Raw genomic sequence first — 17136 nt, 5'->3', positions numbered from 1 at the left:
CAAATCGGCATTTACAATGAATGACTGGGTCAACATTTTTAAAAGTGCCAGAAGTACAAAGGGAAATAAAAATAAAAAAGGGGCTTATGAAGTAAATTTGCTGAAATTTAATGACTTTTATGATCTTAATGATTTAGCTTCGAATTGTATTAAAAACCGCAACAAAGATGAAACTGGCGAACTTGTGTCATGGCTTAAAATAAAAAGCATAAAATTTGAAAAAAGATACCCTGATACAATGTTTTACAGATACGACCATACATCTGATTACAAAAAGATCAATGTCACTGGCAAGGGACATCCTAGAACCAATATTATTGAGTTGAAACCAGCGTATAATAATTTACTACCTATTTCTGGACAGAAAAAGACCGACTTAATGAAACTAGCAAATTCAGGGCATATTCTAGAGGAAGTGGTTTCGTGGTATAAGAATTTGCCAACAAAAAAGTCACTTAAAGATGACCGCTTGCCAGAGCCAAATTATGATGAGGAAGATGAATGATTAAAGACAGTTTTTTATTTATTTTACATTGAATATAAATGTTTGTGTTAAATAAAATAATAAAAGTAAAACTATATAATTTTTTTTTATTTATATGGGTTTTTAGACGGCAGGTAAAATTCACTAACTACATTTTTTCTCAAAAACTTAAAAAATACACGATATTTTAATCAAAATTCTATAACATAATATAGCGTAAACTTGTTTCTCAAAGTAATTTCCTTCTGTTATAACATTGGTTCAAAAATGGATTTTTTACATTAGAATAACCTTTTATTATTTATATGAGTTTATAGACAATGTTACGGCAGGTAAAATTCACTAACTACTACAGAAAATCCTATAACATACTATAGTCTAAACTTGTTTCTCAAAGTAATTGCCTTCTGTTAAAACATTGGCTCGAAAATGGATTTTTTAAAATAGAATATGTTTTTATTATTTATATGGGTTTTTGGTCAATTTTACGGCAGGTAAAATTCACTAACTACATTTTTATCAAAAACTTCAAAAATACACAATATTTTAATAAAAATCCTATAACATAATGTATCCTAAATTTGTTTCTCAAAATATTTACCTTCTGTTATAAAATTGGCCCAAAAATGGATTTTTTACAATAAAATATGCTTTAAAACTTGAATATCTCTGTTCTTTTAAAATGGCACTTAGTGAGTTTTACTTGTCAGCCGACGCATATATCTACAAATGATAGTATATAGGTTGGTATCTTTTAGTGGGTAATGACTGTAGAAGGCTAGCTCTTATCCTAAAATTAATATTTTAATTTAATATCTTGCTGAAAATCCTAATTCTACCTAAGTCATTAAGTTATACTTTATGTGTTTTCAACTGGCACTCATTACAAATGCAAATATTCACTAATTTGCAAACAGCAGGTAAAGTGGTCAAACTGAAGTCACTCAAAATAATATCCTCTCCTGTTAAAATGTCATTTTAGATATTATTTTTTAAAGAATCCACCCTGTTCACATAGAAATAAAAATACAAACCCATGGATTATAGTATATCTAATAGGTACGAAAATCATGGTTCAGTATTGGAGAATCAAAAAGGAACAGATTTATCAATCAATCAATCAGTTTATAACGTTCTACGCCGTCTTCTGATTTCCAGTCTCCCTTAAGTCTTTATCGATTCCTACCTTGCTATCTTCTTCCATGCGGTGTCCATACCATCTTAGTTGATTTATTCTGATGTACTCCGTTATGTTGTGCTTAACACCCATAATTTCTCGTATTTTTTCGTTTCTAACTCTGTCTAATCTAGATTTTCCAGAAGCCCTTGTCCAGAAGTCCATTTCTGTTGTTTTTAATGCTTTTAAGTTTTTTCCTTTCAGTGGCCAAACCTCACTTCCATATTTAACAATGCTTTTTATAATGCTATTATAGATTTTGTGTTTGTTTTCGTTGGAGATTGTTTTGTCCCACAGTACACTATTTAATTGCCTAATGGCTTGTCTTCCCTGGTTATTTCTATGTTTTTTGCGTATAATTTCTTCGTCTAATTTGCCATCGTTGGTTATTTGCATGCCTAAATATTTGTATTTTTGACAGTGATTTATTTCTCGCTGTATTTCTTCCAAGATTATATTTTGTTGGATTCTCCCAATACACATGTATTCAGTTTTCGTGATATTTACTTCTACCCCCCCATAGTTCGTATTTTTCGATAAGTTTACGGGTCATATATTCGAGGTCTTCATAGTCTTGGGCCATCTCTATCTGGTCGTCTGCAAAACTTAATGTGTACAATATTGCGTCGTTTAGACCCCATGTTTCTGCATTTTCTTTTCCACGTCTTCATCGCTTGTTCCGAGTAGATCTTAAACAAAGTAGGAGACACGCAGTATCCTTGGTTGAGTCCTTTACTGATAGTGAAACCCTTGGATAACTCCTGACTTTTCTTTCTTTTACTTGTGATGTTCTTGTATTGGTATTGAACAGCCTTCATTGAGGTTACACTAATATTTTTTGTTAAAATCCTTTATAAAAGGTATATAAATAAAAAACCCAATCGGGCTATGTCATAAGGACAAAACGTTTTCGGAATCTATATTCCATCATCAGTGTCCTAAAAAGTATATAACCGCTTTAATTAAAAAGAACGTGGAATTTAAATTTTGACCAAGGTTAATACAAAATGTGGTTAATACGTACTAGGTGTACATGTTTTGAGCCACTAAATATCTGGGTAAAGTAAGAGTAAAAAAAGTATCAGAGTAAAACATGACAAATTAATGACTCTGATGCAAGAAATTGGAATTGACAACAAAGATCTTAGAATTATCAGAAACATTTACTACAATCAAACGGCCAAAATCAAAATAGAAGACCAGTTAACTGATAAAATTGCAATAGAACGTGGAGTACGACAGGGCTGTATTTTGTCTCCATTGTTGTTCAACATTTATTCTGAATGGGTATTTAAGGAAGCTTTAGACGGTTGTGCGAAAGGAATACTAATAAACGGTGAATGGTTGAATAACATTAGATATGCAGATGACACTATAGTTTTTGCCGATAATCTGAATGACTTACAGATATTAACAAATCGCATAACAGAAGTCAGCAACAGATACGGACTAGCTCTTAATATAAAGAAAACCAAATTTATGACAATTAGTAAAAAACCAATACTAAACGCTCAACTTACAATCAACCAACAGAATATGGAAAGAGTCGAGCAATATACATATCTAGGCACCAATTTAAATAGCCAATGGGACCACTCAACAGAAATTAAACAGCGAATAATAAAAGCAAAAGCAGCATTCGTTAGAATGAGAACCATTTTGAACATTCGAGACATATCATTGAAAACAAAATGCCGTCTATTGAACTGCTACATATTCACAGTTCTGCTCTACGGAATGGAAGCATGGACACTGACTGTTGCATCTATGAATCGGCTCGAAGCTTTCGAAATGTGGTGTTATAGGCGCATCTTACGAATATCCTGGGTTGACAGAGTTACTAATGTGGAGGTCCTGCGTAGAATGGGGAAAGAATGTGAAATTCTCATGGCCGTCAAAACTAAAAAGTTGGAATATCTAGGACATGTAATGAGAAATCAAGAACGTTACGGCCTTCTCCAGCTGATTCTCCAAGGGAAAGTAAATGGTAAGAGCGGACCGGAAAGAAGACGCATTTCCTGGCTTCAAAATTTACGAAAGTGGTATAACACGACTACCACTGAACTGTTCCGCGCTGCAATAAATAAAGTAAAGATAGCCGTGATGATCGCCAACATCCGGAACGGATAGGCACTTTAAGAAGAAGAAAATATCTGGGTAAAAACACGTTAAAAGATATAGGTTACAATTTAGTTTACATTATTCGATCTTATATATTAGGATGTTAAAGTTACCAGTGGATTTGATAACATGGCAACGTACGACTCTACATGAAGTTGCTGGTCCTGAGACAAAGTGTCTACGAGGACTTGATGATAGCAACTGATTGAAATGACAAAGACATTTTGACTCAGGCAAATAGGCAAAAAAATATGTTTTTTACCTTTTAAGATTATTAAAAAAAATCTGCTGCACGTCTTCACGGATTTTTCATCAGCTACCCCTCATATGCTTTTTAGAACCTTCAAATATCTGTATAAGATTTTTTCAGCTTTTTTTCTTTCTTGTCTGGGATATAATGATAATAAATGAGTTAATGCTCTGGTGTATTTTATTTTTATTTTAAGTTGTTTTAACTTAAACTGTAAGATTTATGAGCAATGTAATTCTTATAGGAATTATGAATAATAAACCAACTTAAGCCAGCGTAATGACGTTTTAAACTATAAAAAATATATAGTTAAATATATAGTATATAAGCAGATATTAATTTAAGTATTTAAGTATTGTTTTAACAGTAGATTATTACCTCGTCTTGAAGACGCTGACCACTGAAACAGTCCATAAATAAACCCCAAAACCAACCAGTACACACCATAAATGTTGATAAAGATTTTGCCTACGGTTAATAAAATAAAATAAAAGTTAAAAATTAATTCATTATTAATTTATGTTAAGAAATATACTTTGATTAAATGTGAACTCCATTATTTAAGAAAACGAGAGTGATTTATTAAAAAATAATTATTTTTTATTCATTATCATCAGTGGTGGTACAGCTCTCGTTGAGCCTCGACCTTTCCCAGTCATTTTGGCAGTCGTTTTTGTTCATCGCTAATCATTGCAAATTTGCTGCGCCGAACTTCATCGCTTTCTCGTCCACACCATCCCCCCATCACAGTCTTGATCTACCTCTACTCTTATTTTTTACTGGTGTCGCTAATAGGGTTCATCTGTGTGGATAATTTTCATTTGGTCTTGACACATGTCCAGCCCATCCAAGCCTACCTATTACCTATTTTTATAAAATATATTACATCTCTCCCATTAACTATTTCTTTATACTTTTCATACAATTCGAAACTATATACTATTTTTTATTTATATATAATTTATGTCTTATTTTTTATTATCTATTATTTTTTAAATAATATTCTTTTTTAATTTTTGTTTAAAAAGTTTCCTTTATAAAAGGTACATTAATATAAAAATCCCTATCGCGCTATAACACAGAACGTTTTCGGAATAACTATTATGCTACTACTTAAAAACTGGAATGTTTAAGTTATAAATGGAATTAGCAACATGAAGTCGTCAAAGACACTTTGCCCAAGGCCTAACAACCCCAGTGGAGTTGAAGAAGAACCCCCTAGAAGAAGGTCTTAGAGCACTCTGCCGGGAATATTTGTGGGGGTATCACTAAATTGAGTATTTCTGGTATTGAAATCACCCATTAAAACTGCCTTTTCGTGTAAGAAAAAGTGAGCAATTTTGTAGGTGAATATCAACTACCAGCTGGTCGATGTCATGGAATTGAATAAGGGAGGAAAGTTATGAGGGGAAGTAGGGATGCTTTTGTGGATTAGTAAGCCATTCCCATGACTGACCTGACTTTTAGGTGTATGAAAGGATGTGCATCCGGAAAAATTAGAAGTGTCTTTAAGACGGGTTTCGGTGAGATCAGATGTGTATCTGCTAATCAGTTTCCTTCTGTCAGGGAGGATGTTTAACATGAGAGTGGTCGTGAACTGAATTATGAGTTTCAAATCTGAGGTCAATGTGGCGGAAGAGGTTCACTCTCAGCAAGAAGAGGTTTGACCTCCTGGTGGGTAGTTTGAGTGTCCTGCCTTTTAGGGCACCTGGGCGACCATGCCGGATATGTACCCTGGTAATTTGTGCATTAAGGGTTTTTAATATGAGTTTTAATACTCTTGTGCTCGCCTTTTATAACATTCGAAGATCTCGTGTTCGTTTTGGTAGCAACGCCTGCAATCTTTCGTGGATGGACGCATGATACTATGGGCACGAGGAGCTTGACAGGGCCTGATCAAGCCATCAATGGCGATGCCGCAGAAGCCATCAATAGGCTTTCGGATAGTTCCTCGATTGTTATGACTGGTTCTATATTGGTAACGACTAGACGGGGTGATGAGGGCTTTGATGTAGTTGATTTGGCATTTCATTATTCCCTGTATTCAATCTTATTTATGAAACGGGAAAGGAAAAGGTAATTCTCGCAATTGCAACGATTTTAGATTAATAAGATTGATAAGATGGATGAATTACGCTCTCAAAATATTTTTAAAACTAACTCATAACCGGGTATTTCAAGATGTGAATCAAATATAAGCGCAGATCGGTTTCCGAAGTGGGTTGGGCACAAGGGAAGCTCTTTTTCTTTAACAAATACTGTTGGGAAAATGCCACCATCAAAAAAATCTGTTTACCAATCACGACAAACTTTTACAACTGCTAAAGATATGGCCTAGACAGTAAAGACGTACGGCTAATTAAAAAGCTGTACTGGCATCACACAGCAAAATTCAGAATTAATACCAGTCTGTCAAAACAAAAAATACCTGTTAATAAAGAAGTGCGGAAGTGTGTGCTATGTTATTCAATTTGTACTCTGAAGCAATCTTTTTAAAATCAAAAAAATTAATGGAATTATAATATCAAGCATCACAGACTCAAATGATACAATTTTTATGTCAGAGTCAAATATAGGGCTTCATAGGATTGTCGATAGACTCAGTCATACTACAACATATTTTAATATAAAAAAATACAATGATCAAAGACCAAAGTATTGGGTTTTTCTCGATCTCATAATGTTCCAATGGCTATCACATCGAAAGGTAAAATCTTGAAACCAATAAGCAAAATAAAGTATTTGGGTTGCTGGATAAACAACAATCTAAACCTAATCTCAAGATTAAACGCTAGATTAAACAAGCAAGAACCGTATTCACACAAATTAAAGGACTACTATGCGACCCACAATTGAACTTGGGACTTAAGATACGACTACTTAAATGCTTTATTTAGCCAACTATGCTACACATAGCAGAATCATAGATGCTCACAATTCCAACCATGAACAAGAAAGAGGCATTTGAGATGGACATATTAAATAATATTGAAAATTCCCTCTAGTGACCATATAACAAATAGATAGATTCTGATCGTTTAAGCAAATAAAGTGAGCTAGTCCACACTATCATTTCCGCCAAACATCATACCTTGGACATTTATTAAGGAATCAGAAATAATTTCTTCCCAACTCATAATAACAGGTAAAATTAAAAGAAAACTCGGAGTCGAAAGGAAAAGTCTCTCTTACATCCGAAATGTACGACATCGGATGGGTTAATCATGAAGAACTGATAAGAAAAAAAAATTGCCAGAGGAGTCGTCAACATTCATTAATTGAATAGTTTACCATAAGAAAAAGAGTGTTATTGCCATCTTCAGACCTGGTAAAAACCCAAATCCAGCACAATCATATAAACAATCGTACAAATATACAAATATGTAATATATCTACGCCTATGGGGGTTTTAAAACTGTTGTTGATATTCATTCTAGAGGGTTTTTAAATGAAAATGATAAAAAATTTGAATCGTTTTTGTATGATTTTGGTCACATTCAACTGATTAGCGTATTTACACATTATTTCAGTCTTCGTTTAAATTTGAATTGAGCCGTTTAAAAATGCCGTGATATCTCATTTTGACAGATCCAGAGTATTTGCTTTGTTACAACAGGACTTTAGTCAAAGTTATATCGTGAATATTGCTGATGTTACTCAGAGTGCTGTATCGAAAATTAAAAAAAATTCTAAGATACAAATAAAGTCAAGGATCGTCTCAGAAGTGGTAGAAATCGATGTACAACAGCAGCACAAGACCGGCAAATAACATTTATAGCTCGTAGAAATCGTCTGGAATCTACAAGTGGTATAGGTATGCAGAGAAATTTCTAGGCTTCAAGGACTGAATATTTCACGGCAAACAATAACACGCAGACTAAATGCGGTAAATTTGTATCGTAGAAGATCGCTACGTGTTCCTAAACTAACCTACCAACATAAAATAGTAAGGTTGCAATGGGCTAGAGAAATGGCGCATCATGATCCTAACTGGAATAACGTAATGTTCTCTGATGAGTCAAAAATTGACTTTGTATCTGATTTGCGAAAAACACTGGTTTGGAGGGCCACAGGACGACAAGCCCCACTAGAAACAGCTAAACCGCGTGTCCCATTTGAAGGTGGCAGTATTATGGTTAGGGTGGTATTATGAGTGGTACAGGGACGTCACTGCTGGTTCTGGAGAGAAGAGTCACTGGTGCTGTATACATCAAGGAAGTTTTAAATCCTGTCGTACGTCTATTCCGAGGGTCAATAGGTGATGAATTTGTATTTATGCATGACAACGCACCTCCTCATCGAACATCAGCAGTACAAAATTTTCTTGAAGAAGAAGGAATATCTACATTACAGTGGCCCTCGAATTCCCCCGACATGAACATTATTGAACATGCTTGGGTCATTCTCAAAACACGCATCAAGAAGCGAAACAATCCCCCTATTACACTTTCAGAACTTGAAAGATACTGCTAGTGAAGAATTGGAGAGAATTCCGCAAGCCCAGCTCGACCAGTTAATCGGCAGCATGCCAAATCGCCTACAGGCTTGCATACAGGCCAATGGAGGAAATACTTATTATTAGTTTTATTAAAAATTATTTTTTTCTATCCTAATTTATTTTTAAATGTAAGTTGTACATTGTAAGTTTTTCACTCCAAGAAAATAAATATTTTTTTCGCATATCGTTTATCTGGTTTTGAGATTTATTTAGTATTGTTGATAATTGAAACAAAATGATGTTTAACTATTCAGAAGATTTTATATATAAAAATCAATAAAAAGAATAAATATTCCAATATTCCAAACTTTTGGACATATGTGTATACCCTTTATGTCACGTGTACTTAAAACATCGGAATATATGATAAAATCCAGACAACTTGGCTAGAGCTATATTAATGTTACTTTAAGTTATGGTGGAGATTTAAATATTTGCTAAGAAAAAGCGACATAGTTAAAATAAAAAGACTTACATGTAATAAAGAGTATATTCCAGTTCCTAGCACCGCAGCAGTTAATACCATATGAGTAAACATAAATATACTGAAAGCATCGTTTGCTTTGTATTCCAAACTACAACAAATAATATTGAATTAAACATTTTTATTTTCTCATCAAGAGAGAGGTATGAATTGGTAGATCATAAGTAATAGTATAAGATCCCAATGCAGGATCACTACGTTCATAACGTAGTTAATCAAACTCACATTTTTACATATATTTACAAATATTTAAAAAAGAACCAAAAAATAACAAGAAGCTAGCAGAAACTGATATCCTAGCTGAAATATTCAACGAAAGCGGCAATAAACTGCAAGAAAGAATCTTCCGCTTAACATTAGCAGTTTAACAAATGAAGGAAATGCCTAAACAATGGAAGGAACTTTTATTTACCCGATCTATAAAAAGGCTACAAAACGGAGTGCAAAAACTATGGAGGTATATACTAATATTTGTTTTGATGGCTTTGGATTGTTTGATCCATTTAGTCACGATAGATAATACTGTTTGCTTCTTCTTCTTCAGGTGCCATCTCCGCTACGGAGGTTGGCAATCATCACAGCTATTTTAATGTTTGAGGCAGTAGCTCTAAATAGTTGTTTTGGGCTGCATCCAAACCATTCTCTCAGGTTCTTAAGCCATGAAATTCGTCTTCTTCCGATGCTTCTTCTGCCATCTATCTTTCCTTGCATTATGAGTCGCAGGATGCCATACTTCTCGCCCCGCATCACATGTCCGAGATACTGCAGCTTTGCTACAATAGAGAGTTATTGCAAAGTTAACAGTGCTTGCGTTGCACTATTTACATTCACTTGTATTCACATATATTTACTTGTTCGCAAAATATTGAAAATGGATCATGATTTAGAAGCACTTATTTTAGCAAATGCTCATGATGATGATGTAGAGTTCATCATTTTAAATAACATTGTGGGAGTACATGTATTACATCCACAAAATCAAGAATTTAATTTAGAAAACATGTTGCAAACCGATGTAAAAATACATTTTAGGTTTAGCAGACAAGAGATTCCTACATTTGCAAGAGCTTTACGCCTACCAGATTTTATTCGTACCAATACTACAACGTCTGTTAGTGGTAAATGCATTTGCATTCTACATTACTTGAGTGATGAGAAGGCTCGCATATCCCAGCAGGCTTAAAGATCTTCAGCTTTTATTCAATTTGTCACTTCAATCATTATCTCAAATTATTAATTATATTGTTGCATTATGCTACTGTCTGATTTACTCATTTTAGTAAATTATTACCAATAAACTTGGTTTAGATAAAAGACAAATAACATACATAACCTGAGAAAGAAAATAGCGTAACGAATTCCGCACAGCGTAACGGCTCCCCTAATAACGGCAGGCCGTATTTTCAATAACGCAGCGTAAGCCAAATATCACATCTGCGCATGCTCTACTGTCAAAATAACGCGTGCTGTAATACAGCAAGTGCAAAATTGACTCTGCAATATCTCTCTAATATTAAATATCAGAATATCAGATATACATGTGCGCACATATATGTAGTTATGCACACATATACATACATAGGTAATAATAAATAAAAAACAAAGAAAAATACAAAAAAGGACATGGAAACATTAAATTGACCAGTAGGTATACTCTTCATCCAGGGCTCTAGCCTACTTAAATTAATTTACAAATAAGGGATTAGACAACGTTACTTTCCACGTCAAGGTACCTTTCATAGTAACTTTTTACTAAAATACAAAACGGGCAACAGTAATGGAGGTAATATTACATAAGGATAAATAGGAGGAACAAATGCTGAACACATTTAAGCCAATCCGTTCAATACAAATTAAATGTTCCTCTTAGTTTTTTGATAAATTCACACATAATTTGTTTTTTATTATAGTTTCTTCGGGACAAGTACGAGTATAACAGAGAAGCTTGATTTTGTGAGAAAGGTATTTGATCTTGCACCAAAGTTTGCGTCAAATACTTATTTGCATCATCATTATTTTTGCATTCAAACAGCCAATGATTAATATCATTAGCATAACCAATGCAATTGCAAAGTTAGATTTGAATAGTTTTAGTCTATGGACAGTTTAGTATTGGCAGTGGCATGATTAACCTTTCCATGACTGTGCGGGGTATTTTAGGTACCCCAGATGCGGTTTTGTTATAACTTTTTAAAATATTTTTATTTTTTTTTGTTTCTCCAGGTAATCTTAGAAAAATACAAACTAATGTTACAATTACTGAATTATACGCTTTCATTGCAGTACTTATAGCCAGTGGAAGGAATCACGGAAGAAAACTTCACTTGGCGGGTTCACATGTGGGCCGAAAATGAACTATTCAAACAACCATTTTTTACTGCTGTAATGTCTCGAAATAGATTCAAGATGATCTACAGACACATAAGATTTGATGACCCCTCAAGAGCAAATAGAATAATAGAAACAAAATATAAACTACAAGCAATTCGCAATACATATGACCAATTTGTAAAAAATTGCATTGATAATAAACTAATGTTTGTATTTTTGAGAACGATTTCCGAACTGGAAACTGAAACGTCAATAAACGTATTTTAACCTTAGAAAATACATTACTACATCCTTTTTTTATAACAATTATTAGATTTAATTTAAATTTTCTACTTCTTCTTCTTCCTATGCCGTCCCCATTAACGGAGGTTGGCGACCACATTTTTAAAGGCTTCTCTATCTTTTGCAACGTGGAATAATTCGTCTACAGTCATGTTTGTCCAGTCTCGAATATTTCGAGATATTTCTACTAAAATTGAAATTAATTACTTGGGGTACCTCCGTTATCCCGCACGGCCTGCTATGTATTGAAATCATATACGTATATTCCTGTCGTCGGCCAGCTAAAAAGAAATTACGTAGAATTTTAGAAGAAAGTGCCAATAGTGACGATGGATGCGAGCTTAGTGATAGTGAATCAGAAAGTACGGACAATGTAGAAGAATAAGAAATAGTTCTAGATGAAATTACAGTCCTTGAAAACGAAAGCGAAAAATCTACTTTTGAGCCAGTTGCCGAAATACTAAAATCGAAATCTGGATATGAATGGAAAGCACAACCACCTGCACCTACAAGGCGCAGGGTTCATAATATAGTAAATTGTCGTAAAGGTTTACAAAATAATAGGTGAGTATACATTTTGAAAATAAACAAACGTTTTGATAAATTCGCAATTTGTTTTAGCATGGCTCTTATATCAATAAAAGAAGCATTCCAATGCTATATAAATGAGAATATGCTAGCTGACATATGCACGAACACAAATCGACACGGAGAAGTATATACTGAAAAATTTAATGAAAATCATCCTGCTGATCAAATGGTTTGGAAAAATGTTACAATTACTGAATTATACGCTTTCATTGCAGTACTTATAGAGAGTGGAAGGAATCACGGAAGAAAACTTCACTTGGCGGAAATGTGGGCCAAAAATGAACTATTCAAACAACCATTTTTGTACTGCTGTAATGTGTCGAAATAGATTCAAGATGATCCACAGACACATAAGATTTGATGACCCCTCCACAAGAACAAATAGAATAATAGAAACAAAATATAAACTACAAGCAATTCGCAATAAATATGACCAATTTGTAAAAAATTGCATTGATAATTATTCACCTGGCGAAAATATGAGAGTCGATGAGAGGTTAGCTACATTCAGAGGAAAATGTCCATTTAAAGTTTATTCCAAGTTTTTTTGGTCTTCTCTTTGGCTTGTGTATACATAGTTCTTTATAGAAGTCTTCAACTATGTGTAGTAGTAGTTCTTCTCTATTTGATGTGAGGACTCCTTCTTTGTTCTTTAGTTTGTGTATTTCGCATTTTCCATTGTTTAGTCGTCTTCTCAGGACTTTCAGACTTTTATTCTTTTCTATAGTTCGCTGGACTTTTTCATTCTTAAATTTCCTTAAATCTTTCCTTATAGCTTTTGATACTTCTTTGTTTAATTTTCGCAGTTCTTTTTCGTCAATGCTTTCTTTTCCTTTGATTTTTCTTCTAGTTTCCATTAGTTGCTTTGTTTCAATGGTTATTTTTTCGTCTTGGCGTCTTTTAGGGCAGCATTTTACTTGTGCTTCTCGAATAGCTTCTACGATATTTTCGTTTAGGGCATTTACATTATTCATGCATTCATTTTGTTGTAGGATTTTATTGATATTGCCTTGATATTCATTTAAATTCGTTGGGTCGTTCCATATTGGGTTGGCTTTCTACCTAATCATTTTGGATCTTTCTGTTATTAAGTCTAATTTTAGTTTGGCTCTTACCATTCTATGATAGATGCCTGTGGTAAAGCTATTAAGGACTGTGACATCGTTGAATATATATTTTTTGTCAGTAATTATGTAGTCTATCTCGTTTTTGGTCTTACCATCTGGGCTTTTCCACGTCCATCTTCTGTGATCTTTTTTAGAGAACAAACTATTCATCTGGTATAGATTTTGTTGTAATAGAAATTCTAGTACTGCTGTTTCCTGTTCATCCTGCTTTAGACCGATCTTTGCGTTAAAGTCGCCGCATATAATCGTATAGTGTATTGGTGTTTGTTTCAGTGCCGCAGAGATGTCATCGTAGAAGTCTTCAATCTCCTCATCCGGATGGTCCGTTGTTGGTGCGTATACCTGGATAATCTTTATTTTATACCTTCGGTTTAGCTTTACGATTAAATAGGCTACTCTTGTGGATATACTTCTTGTAATTACTATGTCATCTGCAAGTCTTTTGTGTATAAAGAAACCAACTGCCCCGATTGATTGGGTTTCACTACCTATACTGTAAAATATATGCCCTGATTTTAGTGTTGTCAGGTTTTCTCCATGTCGTCTTACTTCACTGACTCCAATGATATCCCATTTTACTTTTGACATCTCGATTTCCATGTCAGTGAGTTTTTCTTCAGATAATAATGTTCTGGCATTGTAGGTATAGATAAAGAGTGTTAAAGGTTTTTTCGTCTTTCGCGTCATCCATCCCCCCCCCCAGAATCCTTGGGACTAACAATAAACCATACAAAAACGCAAATAGGAAGAAACATAATAAATGATGGCAAACATATCAAACTGAAAGGTGCGGAAGCTGTCTATAATTCTAAAAAAGTAACACATTTTATATACTTGGGAGTAACCATAACTAACACGGAAAAGGTTAAGGAGGAGGTAGACAAAAGATAGATGAAGGGGAGCAGAATGGTAAGGTCACTCTAAATTCAATACTGAAAGCAAAAAATGTGTCAAGAACAGCGAAACTACGAGTGTACGAAACAGTAATAAGATCCACAGTGAAACCACTATGCCAGATAAACGTGAATTATGAACCAACAGCAAGAAAAGAAAGTAGAGATCTGGTAAAGAAAGCTGCTCAAAACATGTTCAGAAGACTACAGACGGCAGAGAATATTTGTGAAACACTATAATGAAACGTGAATTATGAACAAAAAAAATAAATGAAAGTAGAGATCTAGAAAAGAAAGGTCTTTATAAAAATGTTTGGAGGACTAGAGACGGCAGAGAATATAATAATAAAAATATTAGCTCAAAGAACTAGATAGCTTGGTCACATTATGAGAATGCAAAGTATATAAGTATTGGCAAAATTTGAAAATCTCAGTACTAGTCTGCCATTAAACCTGGCCAATGACCTTCTTATAATAATAAAATAATATACTTACAGAACCGGCAGGCATTCTGGTCGTTAGACAACAAGAAGAACCTTAACGTTTTTTCTAAATAAATCTTTCTAACATCTATATTAATAAATAAAACAAATTTTAATAGTAGTAAAGAAATGTATTTTCTTTAACAATATATTTTAATTATATCAAAAAACTAAATAAAACTAAATAAAGAATACTTTTTTATTGACGTTGCGAATGGCAATATTAGGATTGCAGATCTCCTATTATTGCCACCTATGTCAATATTAGGCACTGCATAACTAAACTACATTTTTCTGAAAAAATAAAGGCAATTAAGTAGTACCAAAACAAACATTTCTGAAAAATATAAATTAAGAACATTGAGGGCTAGTAAACCTTTCTTTGTCATCTTTAGTCAGTCCTACACAGGCTACGTGAACATAACGATAGCACACTATGCACAAGCGCATATCTTCTTTACTGCAGATGGTACAAAGAAAACTATACCACGATTCTTCATTACTTAATTTCTTTGTCTTACTGCTCGTTGCTTTTTTGACAACTTTGATTGGATTATTCAATTTTCCGGTGTAATCAGCAGTCCTGTATCTTTAAAAGAACTGTTTAAGCATTTGCAGTCAGAAGTTGTTACTTCATTAGACCCTGGATTACATTTTGTTGCTTCTTTTGCAACCGTATTGCCTTCCTGTTTATATTTTAATTCTATTAGTGAACTTTCCTCTTCAGAGCTGCTGCTCCTCTTAGATCTTTTTATAGGTTCATCTTCACTAGAGACATCGTCAAGTGAGTCATCGTGTATATTAAAGTCTGATAATGATTCACTACTTGAGACAGTAATTAAACGCTTTTTTTTGTTATTAGTTTTCTCTGGCACTTGATCTCCGCTTGTACTAGCCTCGTTTTTATATGCGGGTTCAACCAACTTGCTAAAACTTCTAACGACATCTAATAAATCTGGAGTAAAAATTTCTATAAACCTCATTTTGGTAATCGCCTTGTCAGGGTTTGTTGTTGAAAACTGTAGGACTTATTGATCCCAAAATTTTTAAATTCTCAAAGTTTTTAAACACTGATTTGTCCATAGGTTGCAACTCGTGTGACGTGCTGCTAGGAAGACAAAATAAAGTTATGTCCATACGATTAGCTGCCTTAACTATGTAAATATCTAGGTTACATTGATCATGTCATCATATTTTAGTAGGGTAGGACCAGGGTTTCTAAATGAAGACAAATGGTCAAGCCGCAAAACAAATGCTTAGCATGTCTTACTACTTTTGTTTGTGACAATAGCTTTTGAGCCAGGAAGCAAGTGATCAGACCATTCAGGTTTAAACCGTTGGCTTTTAAAAAGCCCAAAAGGCGGTGCAGGTTGACCAAGCGCATTTCCGCAACGTACAATTGACAAGTTTTCTCCGTACTCAAGAGCGGTAAAATGTACCCGTTTTGCTCCCCTTTTAGCAAAAACAATTTGTTGTCCATATTATATATGCTATCAGGTTGGTCAAGTAGATTTACTTTTTGTAAGGTTTCTCTCAATTTATGAAAGCAGTCAGAAGTCAAGATTGTTTTATTCATTTTTTGGGCTCGAGCGATATTCATTTGTTGAACTTTTCGCCAAGCTACGTCTGGATGCCTGCACAAGAATAACTAAAGCCATTTTCTACCAGCTTTATTTGACTCTTTAGAAAACGGATTTGCTATATGATTTATTGTAGCGTAAAAACACACTTTTCATTAGAATCGTACTTGAAATAGACATACCTACCTCTACTAATCTGTGAATTTTTTCGGTAAGATCATTTTCTTGTGCTGAAGACAACACCGATGATCTTCCAAGCTTTATTACGGGATTTTTTGTTCTGTGATTAAGACCTAGCGTCAATCGAGGAATGTTATAGTGCTTAGCAGTACCTTTGATAGACATTCCGTTCATTATGACTTGCAGCGCCGAGCGTAGATCTTCTTCTGACAACTTAGCTGGTTTTGTTAGCTTTCTGCTAGACTAATATTTAGTCCCTAATATTGCCACTGGCGATTTATTAGCATGTCAATATTAAGAACAAATGACGTGCAGAAAAAAAATCCGTAACTTAAAATTGCATTTGAAACAATTTATGCAATTCATAAAATAATAACCACTGGAGTGTACTTACCTAAGCTGAATTACAAAATTCCAGAAAATTTTAATATATCTTGCGTATGGTCAACGGGGAAAAACAGGTTACTTTATAGCGAGGACACGAAAAACAAATAGCGAGCTCCTACATCTGATGGGTACCATAGACTAAAACCGCCGAATAGAAAACAAGTTGCTGATAGACAAAGAAACTTGCCACTGTTGCCACCTTACTTGCATCGTCGATACTATCTGTGATATAGAGCTTGACAGTATTAGAAACAGTGACAATATTTAGT

The 17136-nt window shown here is 34.0% G+C and overlaps 1 protein-coding gene across 1 annotated transcript in view; it reads right to left on the bottom strand.

Annotated features, from left to right (window-relative positions):
* Positions 1–17136, bottom strand: part of LOC140443374 (uncharacterized) — a 31687-nt gene that overhangs the window by 2584 nt on the left and 11967 nt on the right. The window contains exons 4-5 of the mRNA XM_072534605.1: positions 9006–9105; positions 4411–4500 (exon numbers count right to left, since the gene is read on the bottom strand). Coding sequence (XP_072390706.1) covers positions 4411–4500; positions 9006–9105 — 190 coding nt within the window. The remainder of the gene's footprint in view (positions 1–4410; positions 4501–9005; positions 9106–17136) is intronic.

Source organism: Diabrotica undecimpunctata, chromosome 6, assembly GCF_040954645.1.
Source record: "Diabrotica undecimpunctata isolate CICGRU chromosome 6, icDiaUnde3, whole genome shotgun sequence".
Taxonomy (NCBI): Eukaryota; Metazoa; Arthropoda; class Insecta; order Coleoptera; family Chrysomelidae; genus Diabrotica; species Diabrotica undecimpunctata.
This window is presented reverse-complemented; position numbering and strand designations above follow the sequence as displayed.